Source organism: Podarcis tiliguerta (genome assembly GCF_965153285.1).
Source record: "Podarcis tiliguerta genome assembly, chromosome: 4".
Classification (NCBI taxonomy): Eukaryota; Metazoa; Chordata; class Lepidosauria; order Squamata; family Lacertidae; genus Podarcis; species Podarcis tiliguerta.
Genome location: NC_139537.1, coordinates 74506643 through 74520413, shown reverse-complemented (window position 1 = coordinate 74520413; position 13771 = coordinate 74506643). Strand labels below are relative to the sequence as shown.

At 42.7% G+C, this 13771-nt stretch overlaps 1 protein-coding gene across 17 annotated transcripts in view; it reads left to right on the top strand.

The window, feature by feature from the left end:
• The window catches only part of ST6GAL2 (ST6 beta-galactoside alpha-2,6-sialyltransferase 2), an 86710-nt gene that overhangs the window by 32447 nt on the left and 40492 nt on the right, over window positions 1–13771 (top strand). For 7 of the 17 annotated variants that reach the window (XM_083437834.1, XM_083437848.1, XM_083437838.1 and 4 more), the window contains exon 2: window positions 10511–11512. In XM_083437834.1, the coding sequence (XP_083293960.1) occupies window positions 10516–11512 (997 nt within the window). In that variant the 5' untranslated portion in view covers window positions 10511–10515. Of the gene's footprint in view, window positions 1–2664; window positions 2792–4110; window positions 4196–9529; window positions 9559–9628; window positions 9834–10510; window positions 11513–13771 lie in introns of those variants that run through there. The other 10 variants (XM_083437845.1, XM_083437844.1, XM_083437843.1 and 7 more) reach the window with 5 other exon arrangements.

The window sequence follows — 13771 nt, the reverse complement described above, 5'->3', positions numbered from 1 at the left end:
CTGTTCTCATCCTGAAGCAAAGTTCTTAACCTGAAGCACTATTTCTGGGTTAGCGGAGTCTGTAACCTGAAGCGTATGTAACCTGAAGTGTATGTAACCCGAGGCACCACCGTATTTTGAGGACTAATACTTTAAATATGAAGTGTGTCTGCATCCTGGAGCTCTGGTTTCCTGGGACATCTCCGGGCTCCCCTGTGACAGCTGCCCCATGGCTCAACCCCATGTCCTGATAGGTGTTTTGTTAACTTTAATTCTTTGGAATAGTATAAACAAGTCTAGCGACAGAGGGGCAGGACTTACAGGCTGGGATGTTCATTTGCTTGTAAAGGGCTCCTTGCCTCCGCTCTTATGTGTCATTAGGTAATTCCTCTTGTTCTCGACTTCAGATATCAACTGTTATAAATTGGGAATAATGACGATCCACCTCAGAGGCTTGTTGAGAGGGCAAACGTAGAGTAGACGGTAAAGCACCTTTCCAGTTGAAATGCTATATAAAATAAGCAGTAGCATCAGCACTCCAAACACAATAGAGATGATGAAGCTCCTTTCAGTATGAAATGTTATATGAAATTAGCTGTAGTCTCTTCAAATGCCAACCAGCAAAGTCTTTGTGCTTATTGTAACTTCACCTCTTCCCCATTATGCTCCTTCCTGAATGTTCTTATCCCTGCGTCACTTTTTTCTTTCATTTTTCTTCCCCATATTTCTGCCTGCCCTCCTTTTAAATAATACTATGCTTGTACTAGGGACACGGGTGGCGCTGTGGGTAAAACCTCAGTGCCTAGGACTTGCCGATCGTCAGGTTGGCGGTTCGAATCCCCGCGGCGGGGTGCGCTCCCGTTGTTCGGTCCCAGCGCCTGCCAACCTAGCAGTTCGAAAGCACTCCCGGGTGCAAGTAGATAAATAGGGACCGCTTACTAGCGGGAAGGTAAACGGCGTTTCCGTGTGCGGCTCTGGCTCGCCAGAGCAGCGATGTCACGCTGGCCACGTGATCCGGAAGTGTCTCCGGACAGCGCTGGCCCCCGGCCTCTTGAGTGAGATGGGCACACAACCCTAGAGTCTGACAAGACTGGCCTGTATGGGCAGGGGTACCTTTACCTTTACCTTTATGCTCGTACTACTCCCCCCTTCTTTTTCAAAGAGGAAAGGTATGTCAGCCATGGGCCTGGATCAGGCATACATATCTGGGCTAAATAATCTTTTTCTCCCTAGCATGCCCAGAAGTCTGAAAAAACCAGTATCTTAAATCACTGTTTAAAGTTAGGTTAGGATCCTGGCTTGTTCCAAACTTGGTAACCTTAGTTTCCAGTTTAAATGTGCAAGGAAACTATAGATAATTTTTAAAAAACCCTGGTTTGTCGTAGCATACTGAGTGGAGAGATGCAGTGCAAGGATGGCCTACGTGGACCGTATCTCAGCTTATACGTCAGAGCTGAGCCTTAAAGTGGTTGTACGGTGGTACCTCGGGTTAAGTACTTAATTCATTCCAGAGGTCCGTTCTTAACCTGAAACTGTTCTTAACCTGAAGCACCGCTTTAGCTAATGGGGCCTCCTGCTGCCGCCCGCCGCTGGAGCCCGATTTCTGTTCTTATCCTGAAGCAAAGTTCTTAACCTGAAGCACTATTTCTGGGTTAGTGGAGTCTGTAACCTGAAACGTATGTAACCCAGGGTACCACTGTACTGAGATCCTCTTACAAACACCGCTAGGTTGGTGGCCTGGAGGTGATGTACAATAACACAGCCCCACCTGCAGACAGAGCTACCTTTTGCAGCTTAGCTCCTTGAGGTTTAACTGGCATCCCTTCATTTTAGGAAAGGGGGCGGGGGAAGAAAGTAATCGCCTAGGCACCAGCCCTAATAATATCATCATTTCTAGTAACTGAATTGCTGTCTTTCTGAACCCTTACATGTCAGGATTTGTATCCCATCCCAAGAAATTCTTAGACTCAGACATGGAGAGCTCAAGCCAAAATTACTTATTTGAATTGAAGGTGCTTTTTAACATAAAAAACCTGAAGATGAAGCATTAGAAATTTGAAGACAGTTAAATGTTGCATTAATTGCATTGGAGACAGACTTTTTATACTATAATAGTAAACAAATTGGTGGCGGCGAAGAAAATGCTACCAGAAGTGAAGTTGTTTTGTCGTGTATTTTTGGAAGCAACATTGTTAACAAGTTTTACCATCACAAACATATATATATATATATATAAATTAATATATATAAAATTTTGAAAGCTGCTGTTCTCTCAAGGTCTCTGCATGGTATAGGAAGACTCTGACATAAGAGCAGCATGCAGTATGTTAGCAATAGTAATGGGAGATTCAAATTCCTTTGTGGCCATGGGGAAGCTCACTTTCTTAGTTTTGGGTGTTGCTGACTTTCTGTTTAAGTCTATCTTGTATAGAATTGTTGGGAGGAAAAAGCAAGAGAAATAAGTTTCAAACTATTCTGTTTGGATAGAACAGTAATAAAATGCAAGGCTAAGTTCATAATTGGGACTTGCGTTTGGGGGATATGGAAGGCAGAGATAAAGTTACCATCCAGCTTAGTTTTTGAAAGTATTCATTTCAAGTTAAAGTTTGTAGATTATTTCCCTTTCCCACCAACCTCACTACGGATCTTTTGCTTAAAGTAGCCTTAATCATTTGCTTTCCCTAGCCTTTGTTCAGCATCCTCTTTTGCCCCTTGTAGAACCATGTGCAGGTGTGCATAATGAAGACTAAAGGCCCTGCAAAGAAAATTGCCTCTATTGCACAGGGTTCTGAAAGAAAAAGACTGAAAAAAGGTATGTTTCCAGAGAAATGTCTGCTAGAACAACTCTTGACTAAAACCATTGTGAAAATGAGGGAAGAATTGTTATGATTTGAGTGGGCCTCCTCTTTGCGCCATTTCTATGCTCATGATTTATAGGCAATGCTGCATGGTTGCAAAGAATTCTAACCAGGTAGGAGCCACGACTAAATCCCAGTGGCTTGTGTTAGGTTACATATACAACTGTATCGCATGCAGAAGAAAGCCTTCTTGATCAGATGCTGGCTTAAAGTACTAAAATCTCTCAGCCATGTGTGAAACTGTGCCAGAAAAGAGAAAATGTACGCATTAATACTACTTTATTTTCCTTGAGAAGGCCAAATAAAATATCCCAGCTGGTGTTCATTGGCTTGTCATCAGCAATTTAGCCTTATTATATGTTGTTTTTTGTTTATTAAGTTATACAAAAGAAAACAGTGTTAAAAGTCTAAGAATTTCAGGTTTTTTTCATAATGCTTTATGCATCACCAAGCAATGAAACTGATATTTATCTTTAGTTTTGGCAAGCTTCTTCATAGATCAGAGGTGGCAGTAAAAGTTTAAATAAGAATTCAAATCAGAGTTGCTGATTACTGTATTTTTTGCTCTATAAGACTCACTTTTTTCCTTCCTAAAAAGTAAGGGGAAATGTATGTGCGTCTTATGGAGCGAATGCAGGCTGTGCAGCTATCACAGAAGCCAGAACAGCAAGAGGGATTGCTGCTTTCACTGCGCAGCGATCCCTCTTGCTGTTCTGGCTTCTGAGATTCAGAATATTTTTTTTTCCTCCTCCAAAAACTAGGTGTGTCTTGTGGTCTGGTGCGTCTTATAGAGCGAAAAATACAGTATATGCCTGGTGGCTGTCGCGCAATTGCATGTGGAGTGTCTAGGACCAACAGCAATGGGCTCATGACCTCCTGATTGTCTTGTGGTGTGTGTTTTTGTGTGTGTGTTCTTTTGAATGACTAAGGTCCAATATGGTTTCTCTTTGTGGAGCTATGCAGTTGCAGCAGCCCCACCAAAAGCATGATATATATAAAATCAAAGCTACAGTAGTAAGCATCTGTTTTCAGTGATATATTATTATTTACTTAGTCGTCTGAAAGTTCACAAGAGTGCAAGGTCTGAAACATTAACACAACAGACTGTGTGACATAAGCATCACTATTAGATATTAGTGACTATTCTAAATCCTGTATTATTGCAATTGAGATACTAAAGCTTTTATTACAATATTTGTCTGAAGGCACACTAATGCGAGTAAGGCAAAGAGGATTAGAAGAGAATATGAAACTTTGAAATAATATTTTCCAGAATTAACTCCAAAGCAAGTATCTGATTAATCTTATATTGCATTATGAGCCACCAGCAACCTGTTGAACAAGAGAAGGACTAAAAGGTACAAAGAGAAAAGGAACTGGGCTGATATTTAAAATATTTGGTACAATTTATGTGTACTTAGCAGTTTTATTCTAGAGAACACCAGCACTAGCAGTGCAGTCCTCTGTATGTTTATTTGGATGCAAGTTCCACTATGTTCAGCGGGGCTAACTACCTAGTATGTGTGCTAGGAATGATGCTTAGATTTCTATAAGGGGAAAAAATGAGGTGTCTTTGGCCACATGACCCTGAATCTTTGTTCCTTGAGCCTTAGTGGGGAAGTGAGGACACTCTGTACATGCACAGAGGTTATGAGCAGTTCCCTGGGTTTTTTTTGGAGGGCAGAGGGGGAGAAATCCCAGGGTTGCACCGTGTTCAAAATTAAGTTTTCAACCAACCTTTGTTAGTGCAGACTTAAGAAACAGCAGTACTTGACTGTTTAAAATACTGTGAATTCAGGGCATACAGAGTTGAATCAACATTAACAGGTTAATTTTAATAGGTTAAGGAAGAAGAGTGGTGATGCACAGGTCAAGGTAAGTTTCACTTCCGTTTTTTTGACCCGTGCTCTGTTGTGAGCGAACAAACTTGCACCACAGCATGCAACCCAAAAACACACGTTTTTTGGTCTGGTGGTTTGGCACAGCCAGAGCATGGGATCCAACATGGGACGTCTGAAATGGGGATCAGAAGCTGGGGTGCCTTCTGTCAATCCAGAATGTCCCACTTAAAAAGGGGCCCCTGGAATATATGCAAGTTCAATCCCTGCCATCTTCAGATAGGGCTGTTAATGAACCCTGGAGAGCTGTTTCCACCGGTCAGTGTAGACCACAGCTTTCCAAACTTTTCATGTTGGTGACACATGTTTTAGACATGCATCATTTAGTGACACAGTAATTCAGTTTTACTAGCAAACTGGACATACTAACCCAGACATAGGCAAACTCTGGCCCTCCAGATGTTTGGGACTACAATTCCCATCATCCCTGACCACTGGTCCTGTTAGCTAGAGATGATGGGAATTGTAGTCCCAAACATCTGGAGGGCTGGAGTTTGCCTGTGCCTGAACTAACTTCTTTTTTCCAGCCCCAGGAGGAGCGTGGGGAGTGTTTGCACGACACAACTACACACTGAAGCCGACACACCAATGTGTCGCGGCACACAGTTTGGAAAGCTCTGTTGTAGACAGTAGCGAACTGGAAAGAGCAATGGCCTGACTTGCTAAACTGCAGCTTCTTATCTTCCTATTCCCATTTTACAGATGGGAAGTAGAGGTTGACAATAACTTGCCCAATGAGTGCTGTATATATGGCAGATGTGTGTTCCATATCCTAACCCAACTCTCCATCACTGCACCACAGTAGTACTCTGTAAGCAAATTTTTTTATCTTCCATTTAGAAGACTTAGCAGAATTTGTTAGAATTAATGACTAAAACTTTGTAACTGCTGGTATGTAACTTTTGGAATGATGATTTCCAGCGCTCTCGTGGCTGGAAACCTTAGAAATTTTGTCTTGGAAAGCAATTTCGTTTGTTGCTCTCAGCTGCGGTTACCTCTGTTGATGCAGAGTAATGTAGCAAGAGCAAATATTTGTATAGCAAAGAAAAGAAACCTTTATTCTAATCATGCTGAGAGCAGATATAAAATGAGTTATTGCATATGGAGTGTGAAACTTTGTAAGGGGCTGTAATATCTTATTTCTAATGGCCACGTCTTGCACCCAGTCACAGAGGTGCACATAACTTTCTGAGACCACAGATTTATTTATCCTGTCAAAATGTTTTAAAACTCCTCATTTTTGCTGTTTATTATGTTTCTTTAAATACGGCATCTGGAGTCAAACACAAAATCCATCCCAAGCTATGCACACTCATTTGTGCAGGTGTGATTAATGCAGTTCGTAAAAACGCTGCTATAGGCCGTTTCTGACGTTGAATGGTTCATTCATTACCAATAACTCCTTCTCCCAGCAGCCATTTCTGGTTGTAATATACCATAGAATACTCCTGCAGTCATGCACAGTTACCCATGATGTCAGAGCAGAGGAACGTGCTGCTTTGAGCGGCAGTTTTTCAATTCATCTTCTCCTCTAAATTGAATGAAGTAGGCTGAGAGAAATCAGTTCCATAGGAGATCAGAAAATGGCTTAACAGTTTCTTGCTTGTACTCCCAAATTAATAGTCTCGCTGTGCCAATTCACTTGTGTTGCCTTTCAACCACAGAGTGCTTAATAACACTACTGTTAACATTTCAAATACATGTGGACAAATACCTGGTGGGTTGTGTGATAGAGGATTTTCTTTTCGAGAGCCAGTGTGGTGTAGTGGTTAAGAGCGGTAGTCTCGTAATCTGGGGAACCGGGTTTGTGTCTCCGCTCCTCCACATGCAGCTGCTGGGTGACCTTGGGCCAGTCACACGTCTCTGAAGTCTCTCAGCCCCACTCACCTCACAGAGTGTTTGTTGTGGGGGAGGAAGGGAAAGGAGAATGTTAGCCGCTTTGAGATGCCTTAAAGGGAGTGAAAGGCGGGATATCAAATCCAAACTCCTCCTCCTCCTCCTCTTCTTCTTCTTCTTCTTCTTCTTCTTCTTTTCTATAGAGAAGTTGGGGTACAGAAGTTGGGGTAAAGGATTAGACGATAGTTCCTCTCCTGCAGACATAATTACCTATGGCAGCTTTAGGGCAGATGGCCAAGTGTCTTAAAGGCACACAGATGGCTTTAATGCCAGTATCAGGAGGAAGAAGCCCCAATGGCGTATATATACCATAATTTACATCCATGGCTGATTCTTATAGCTATTGTATCCTAATATGATTGTGTCTTTTGGTTTTTAAAACAGGAGATTGTTTGTTTCGTGGTTGGTTGGTGGTCTGCTTCGGACTCCAAAAATTGGCAAATATCCAGAGACATTTGATCAATGCAACTTTCAGTGGAATCCTAGTGATGATTGTTGGTCGCAAAATTCAACATTTGGATTTCAGGAGCCAGGATTCCATGCTGATAATAATAACTCGCGCACTTTCAAGATTTCATGTTGATGGTACACTTCTTGCTAGAGAACGGTTTACTTGGAAAGGAATTCACTTGAACCTCTTGTACCACAATGATACATTTGCATCACTCCTATTCGTTGCAGCATAACTTTCTGGTGGATTGGTCTCATGGTTTTTTATTTGAAAATTTAGCTCATCTCCACGGCTAGCAGAACTCTCACACTCACATGGTGCTGCTCCCTGAAGAAGGGCTGAATCACAGTTGCATGTTGAGCACTTGCAGTCCTAACCTCCTGTTCAGAGTGCTATAGGGGATTAGTAATTGACAGAATCACTGTCAACCTGGTGGGAAGGCTCCTTCTCCGCTGCTGAGGCTTTGCCACAGGTGGGAGATCCCACCTGTGGAAATCCGTGAAGTGGGGTGTGGTGGGTTTCTGCTGGCTTTGGATCTGCTAGATCCATAGCCCCAGGGATTCCCCCCAAAGGGCCTGATAAAGCCCACCTTCTGTGCCACCTGTTATAACTGGCAGGGCTTCAGATGTAACAGTGGACTCACCACTCTGCTCCCAGACGGGTTAGAATTTCTGTGTCCCTCTCTCATCCTCCAATTACTCACACTGACTCACAGGCTGTGAACTGGCCCTACTGGGGGGGGGGGGGGGAGTCTGTGATGATATAAAACCTCTCTGTGGTTTCTGATACATGTAGATCATTACCGGATGATGCGGACTGCAAGTGATGAACACTTACATGTGAATAGGGATTTTAGAAATCATATTTTTGTACCCATTCCCCCTGAGACTGGAGAGGAGGAAGCTGACGGGCAGAATCACCCCATGGGCTAGTTTTTAAGCACAAAAGCAGCCAGGTGTGGGCTGGCTGAGATTGTTGGGGGAGCACCCCATTCACCCCAATGGACCACCCTCCACTGCCTTGAGGGACTTGTTTTGGGTTTGCCTTGAGGTTTCTGCTATGTTAGGTTTGAGGAAAAGCGACTGGTACTTTTTGGATTGTGCTTTTATAAACCAGATCCTGGTTCATAACTGGATGCTTTTTTATAACCATTTGCTAAAAGTTATTTCGAAAGAAAAATTAATGCTATGTCAAATAATAACAAAAACAAAACAAAGCAGCACCATGGGGTTCAGTACAAATGGCAGTATTGAACTGCATAGTGCTAGCAATGTATTAGAGAACTGAGAGTGAATTATGCTGCTTGCGCATGAATGTTGGCTGCGAATTGTTCCTTTATATGGCACCGAAATGGAGAGGTGACCTTTTGTAACACTCAGTCTGTGCAAACCTGAAGCGTATATCATGTTGATTTCTAGCTTGTTTCATAATTTCTGTCTGCTTTCCCTTCTGTTCTTTCAGTTTTGTATTTTTTATCAGCTTTCTCAAACCAGTTGCTTTTAGATGATCTGCACACCTACATGAGATGGGCAAACACAGATCAGCTGTTGCATGAATATGCGCTCATAAGGAAGGCAGAAAATTTACTTAAATGCTCTATTTTGCACTGGAGGCAATTGCCTTCTGCATGGTACAGCGCCAAAATGTGTGCCCAGGCATGTGCCTCAATGTCACAGAATAACACCTTTTTAACAATCTCTCATCTCTGCCTGAATTCACTGGTGAAATACACCTCTTCCTCTCTTAACTTGTGCAGGTATGTCCAGGTGTATCTGTATCATGTGAATTTTATTTTTCTTCTAAGATAAGTTGCGTTCTCAAAAAGCAGTGGCAGACAGTAACTCCTGGCAGTCTCTAGTTCAAAGAAAGGGTTCTAATTATATGATGGGGAAGTATTAAAAGCCACACAACAGCTGCAATGCAGTGTGTCTGCGTGTCTGCGCTTTGAAGAGAATCTTCCTTTGCTTTATGCTGGAAAGGTTCTTTAATTCCTCATACCACAAGAACCTTTTCCACCTAGGTTGCAGAGTTTTCCCATCAAGTTTGAATTCCCAACGCCATGGGAATGTCTGGCCGCAGAATTCACAACCCCTGCTAACCCTGCGACGAACTTCCAATTGAAAAGCTGCAATATCCTTCCTCCCTTTCTCTCGAGGGAAGAAAAGGGCCTATTTAACATAACAGTGCCTAACGTAGAACATCAACTTGAACCGTCCTGACCTCATAGCTGTGTGTCTTTATATGCTTTTTCTTAGCAATGGAGAACCTTGACAATACAACGTCCTGAAAGAGAGGAAAGTTTGAAAAGGATAAAGACTCTTCTTCCACTCAGCCCCCCTCCTGTAATAAATAGGAGGCCTAGTTTAGAGACATTAAAAGTGCCTTCTGTTGCAAAACAATGGGAGTTGTGGCACAGGGGCTGCAGTCAGCCACTTGAATAGGATCAAAGGAGGATGAAAGCTCCTTCAGCAGCACAGTATTTTCACTAGAGAATATCCTTTGTTTTAATGCAGGCTGAGAATCACGCAGCCAATTCTTGGGAGTCTTAAGGAAGCATGACTGCCACACTGCCACTTATTTAGGATACCAGAATTGTCATAAAAAACCCGACTCCTAATAATAGTTAACATTTATATTCCTTTCTTTAAGTTATGTGCTTCATTGGCATAACACTTTAAACATCCCTGAGACACACAATGGTTTAATCCCTAAATTGCAACTTGAGACAATGGCTTGCATAAAGCTACCTTGGTGACTGAAATTCTGGACTAAAATTTGAACCAGGGTATTTTTTATTCATAGCTGTGCCTATTAACCTGCTCTTGTCTGAAATTCAGAAAAGAACCTTCATGGGGACTGTGCTAAATATGTTAACTGTTCTGAGATACACAGTATTCTGTCTTGATAAGACTAGATTAGATTTCCTTCAGACCTGTTTTAGCCCTTGAATTCTGCCATTTGTATAACTTCTAGAAATGAGTTGAGTCAAAAACCCACTGTGATAAAATGTCTTAAACTTGCAGAGCACTGTGGACACATGCCTCATGTGGAATAATAAAGATTTGCACGGGCCCTTCAGTTCTATAAATGTGTGTGTGTGTGTGTGTATACCCTTGTTTGAAAGTTTGAAGCTGATTGTCACTTGTCAATATAATTTTTTTTTCAGCATGAGTTGATTTGGCTGTGGTTTGCAGATCAGCATGCAAAATGTGCTTAAAGAGGGACATTATGCTGTGTTGCCCTGAAAAATTGACATTATGCCATAAATATCCTAGGTGTGATATCTGTTGTTGAGGAAAACAATTTACCTACCGATAAGTGTTCCTACGTTGCATAGTTTTCGACACATTATCATTGACCTTAGAGTTGTTTGTTTCTTTCCTACCTTGAGAGACGTTCTTTGCTAATACTGAATCTTCTTATTCCAGGTTTGATGCTCCTTCACTGGGCCTTTAGCATACGGCAGAATAGGCCCAGAGTTGCCATGAAACCTAACTTGAAGCAATGGAAACAACTCATGCTGTTTGGAATATTCGCGTGGGGTCTCCTGTTCCTGGTTATCTTCATCTATTTCACAGATAGCAACACGGCTGAAGCAGTTCCAAGCTCCTTCTCCTACACTGAGACTAAAAGGCTTTTGCCCATTCAAGGCAAGCAGAGAGCTATCATGGGAGCCATGCACGACCCGTCCTTCTCTGAGACAGCTGATGAGAACGAGCTGCTTCTCGGCAAAGACGTCTCGGGTTCACTTAAATCGGGGACTGGGAGCATTAAAAAATGGGCTGACCTAGACGATGGCTTTGAAAGTGAAGAGGAATTTTTCCCTCCCCAATTAGGAAGAAAATCAAAAAGTGCTTTCTATCAAAGGTCTGGTGATTATTTATTTGCTGCTGGTCAGCGTCGGTCACAGAGCAGTATTCAGAGAATAGGGAGATTAGTCTCAGCAGAGGGGGCGGATCAGAAGAGCAATGCCTTGGAGGATAATTGGCTCCCTCAAAGGAAGAAAAAGAAAAGACATGCAAGACGCAGGAGAAGCCAGATGTTTGAAGAGTCCAATGAATGGGATGGAGTATATTCCACAATGTCGAAATCTTTCCTCTACAGGCTTTGGAAAGGGAACGTCTCCTCTAAGATGCTTCTCCCTCGCCTACAGAAAGCAAGGAAAGGTTACCTGGATACTAATAAGCATAGGGTGCACTTCAAAGGGAAGCGAAACCTCAAGTTGACTTCAGAGCAGCTCCTCTGTGAGCTCAAGGCACGGGTGGACGTCAGGACCATCGATGGCAAAGAAGCTCCCTTTTCTATCCTCGGATGGGAAAGGCGGGTCCCCAAAGTTTCTCTGAGCAAGCTGTACCCACGTGGGTTTGGTAGCTGTGCTGTCGTCATGTCCGCTGGTTCCATACTGAACTCTTCTCTAGGGGATGAAATAGGTGAGTGGAAGGATCTCGACAAAATGTGCAAAACCATGTACATGTGGACCAGGACTGTCCATAATAACATAGATAGAGAGCCCTGATAGGTCAGATCAAGGCCTATCAGCTTGTTCCCCTTGTTGGCCAATAGATGTCTCTTAGGAAGCTCACAAGCAGGCCAAGAGCCCAATAGCCCTCTTACACTCATTCCCCAGAAACTGGTGTGCAGAGGCATACTGCCTTTGAAGCTTAGAGCCACATATAGCCAGCATGATTTGTAGCCAATGATGGACTTAAAGGTAAAGGTAAAGGGAACCCTGACCATTAGGTCCAGTCGTGGCTGACTCTGGGGTTGCAGTGCTCATCTCGCTTTATTAGCCGAGGGAGCCGGCGTACAGCTTCGGGGTCATGTGGCCAGCATGACTAAGCTGCTTCTGGCGAACCAGAGCAGCCCACAGAAACGCCGTTTACCTTCCCGTCAGAGTGGTACTATTTATCTACTTGCATTTTGACATGCTTTCGAATTGCTAGGTTGGCAGGAGCAGGGACCGAGCAACGGGAGCTTACCCAGTCGTGGGGATTCGAACCGCCGACCTTCTGATCGGCAAGCCCTAGGCTCTGTGGTTTAACCCACAGCATCACCTGCATCCCTATGATGGACTTAATCCCCCATTAATTTGACCACCAACATTTTCAAATCACCTGAGCTAGTGACCATCAGAGCATCTTATGGCAGGGTATTCTGTAAATTAACTAGATTGTGTGCTTGGCGTTTCAAGAAGATGTTAATAAAATCCTTCACCAAAGGCTCCTGAGTGAGCTTAGCAGTTGTGGGATAAGAAGACAGGTTCTCTTATGGATCAGTAACTGGAAGAGGAAGCAGAGAGTAGGAATAAATGGGCAATTCTTGCACTGGAGGGGTATAAGAAAGGGACTTTCCCAAGGCTGTGCTCTTTAACTTGTTCCAAAATGACATGGAGTTAGGGTTGAGCAGTGAGGTAGCCAAGTTTGCCGAGTATTAGGAGGGAGCAGGCATTAAAATAAAACGACAAACAAGGTTCATTGTGAGCAAGTGTAAAATAATGCAAGAAATTCTAAATCTGCTGTGCTGATCATACTATACCTAGATAGGATTAGGGCCACCTAGTGCTCGAAGGCAGGAACTTTAGTTGCTTTTAGCTGGTGGCATTTTTTACATTTATGCACATGGGATCTGAACTGGTGTTGACTGTCCAGGAACGAGACTTTTGGGTTGCAACGGATAACTCACTGAAAATGGCTGTGTTGATGTGTGTAGCATCTGTGGAAAGAGTAAATTTTCATGTTAGAGATTGGGAAAGGCATTAAAAATTAATCTGCCCCATCATAATGCTGTTAATTAAATCTGTGGCATGGCCACACTCGGAATGCTTCATACAGTTCTAGTTGCCACATCTCAAAAGCATATTGTAGAGCTAGGAAAAGTACAGAGAAGGGCAACCCAATTGATCAAGGGTTTGAGCAACTAGTGATGTTGGCTTTTAGAAATTTTGCGTATGTAAATTAGAGTAATTTGCATAAGGAAATGTTCTGATGCCCTACAGAATAATCTAATTTAGCACTTTTATTTTACTTGTATTCAATAGACAAAATCAAAACTGCCAAACTTGCCTAATTATTTATTTGCAGCTAGCATCTATTCATCTTTACTTTAAGGAATGGAAAAAATTTCCACAGATTTTTAGTTTATTTTTAATGTAGAAAATGTGCCTTTCCATTTCATTGGTAGAACCTTTCCCCATGTGAAACCTTTACAATATTTGAGACTTTTTAGTTTAGAAGTGGTAAGTAAGGGTGGACCGATAGAGCTATAAAAAGTTATGCTGAGAGTGTGGATAGAGATAAGTTTTTTCTCTCACACACCCATCATACTAAATCCCAGGTGTCATCAAATAAAGATGAAGCCAAGCTCATTGGTGTGATTTAAATTGAGTGTGACGCTGCAGTATATTGGTCAAAAAGCCGCAGTTCCATAAAGAAGGTAAAGGACCCCTGGATGGTTAAGTCCAGTTGAATTCTCTTGAACTGCTAGGTTGGCAGGGACAAAGCAACGGGAGCTTACCCTGTTGCACAGATTCAAACTGCCAACCTTGCGATCGGCAAGCTTAAGAGGCTCAGTGGTTTAGACCACTGCGCCATTCATGTCCCTATGCAACAGACACTGCTGTGTGAAATGAAGGTTAGGAAATGGGACAGGAGAGCTAGTGTTATAGTCAGGAAAACTCACGTAATAAACGC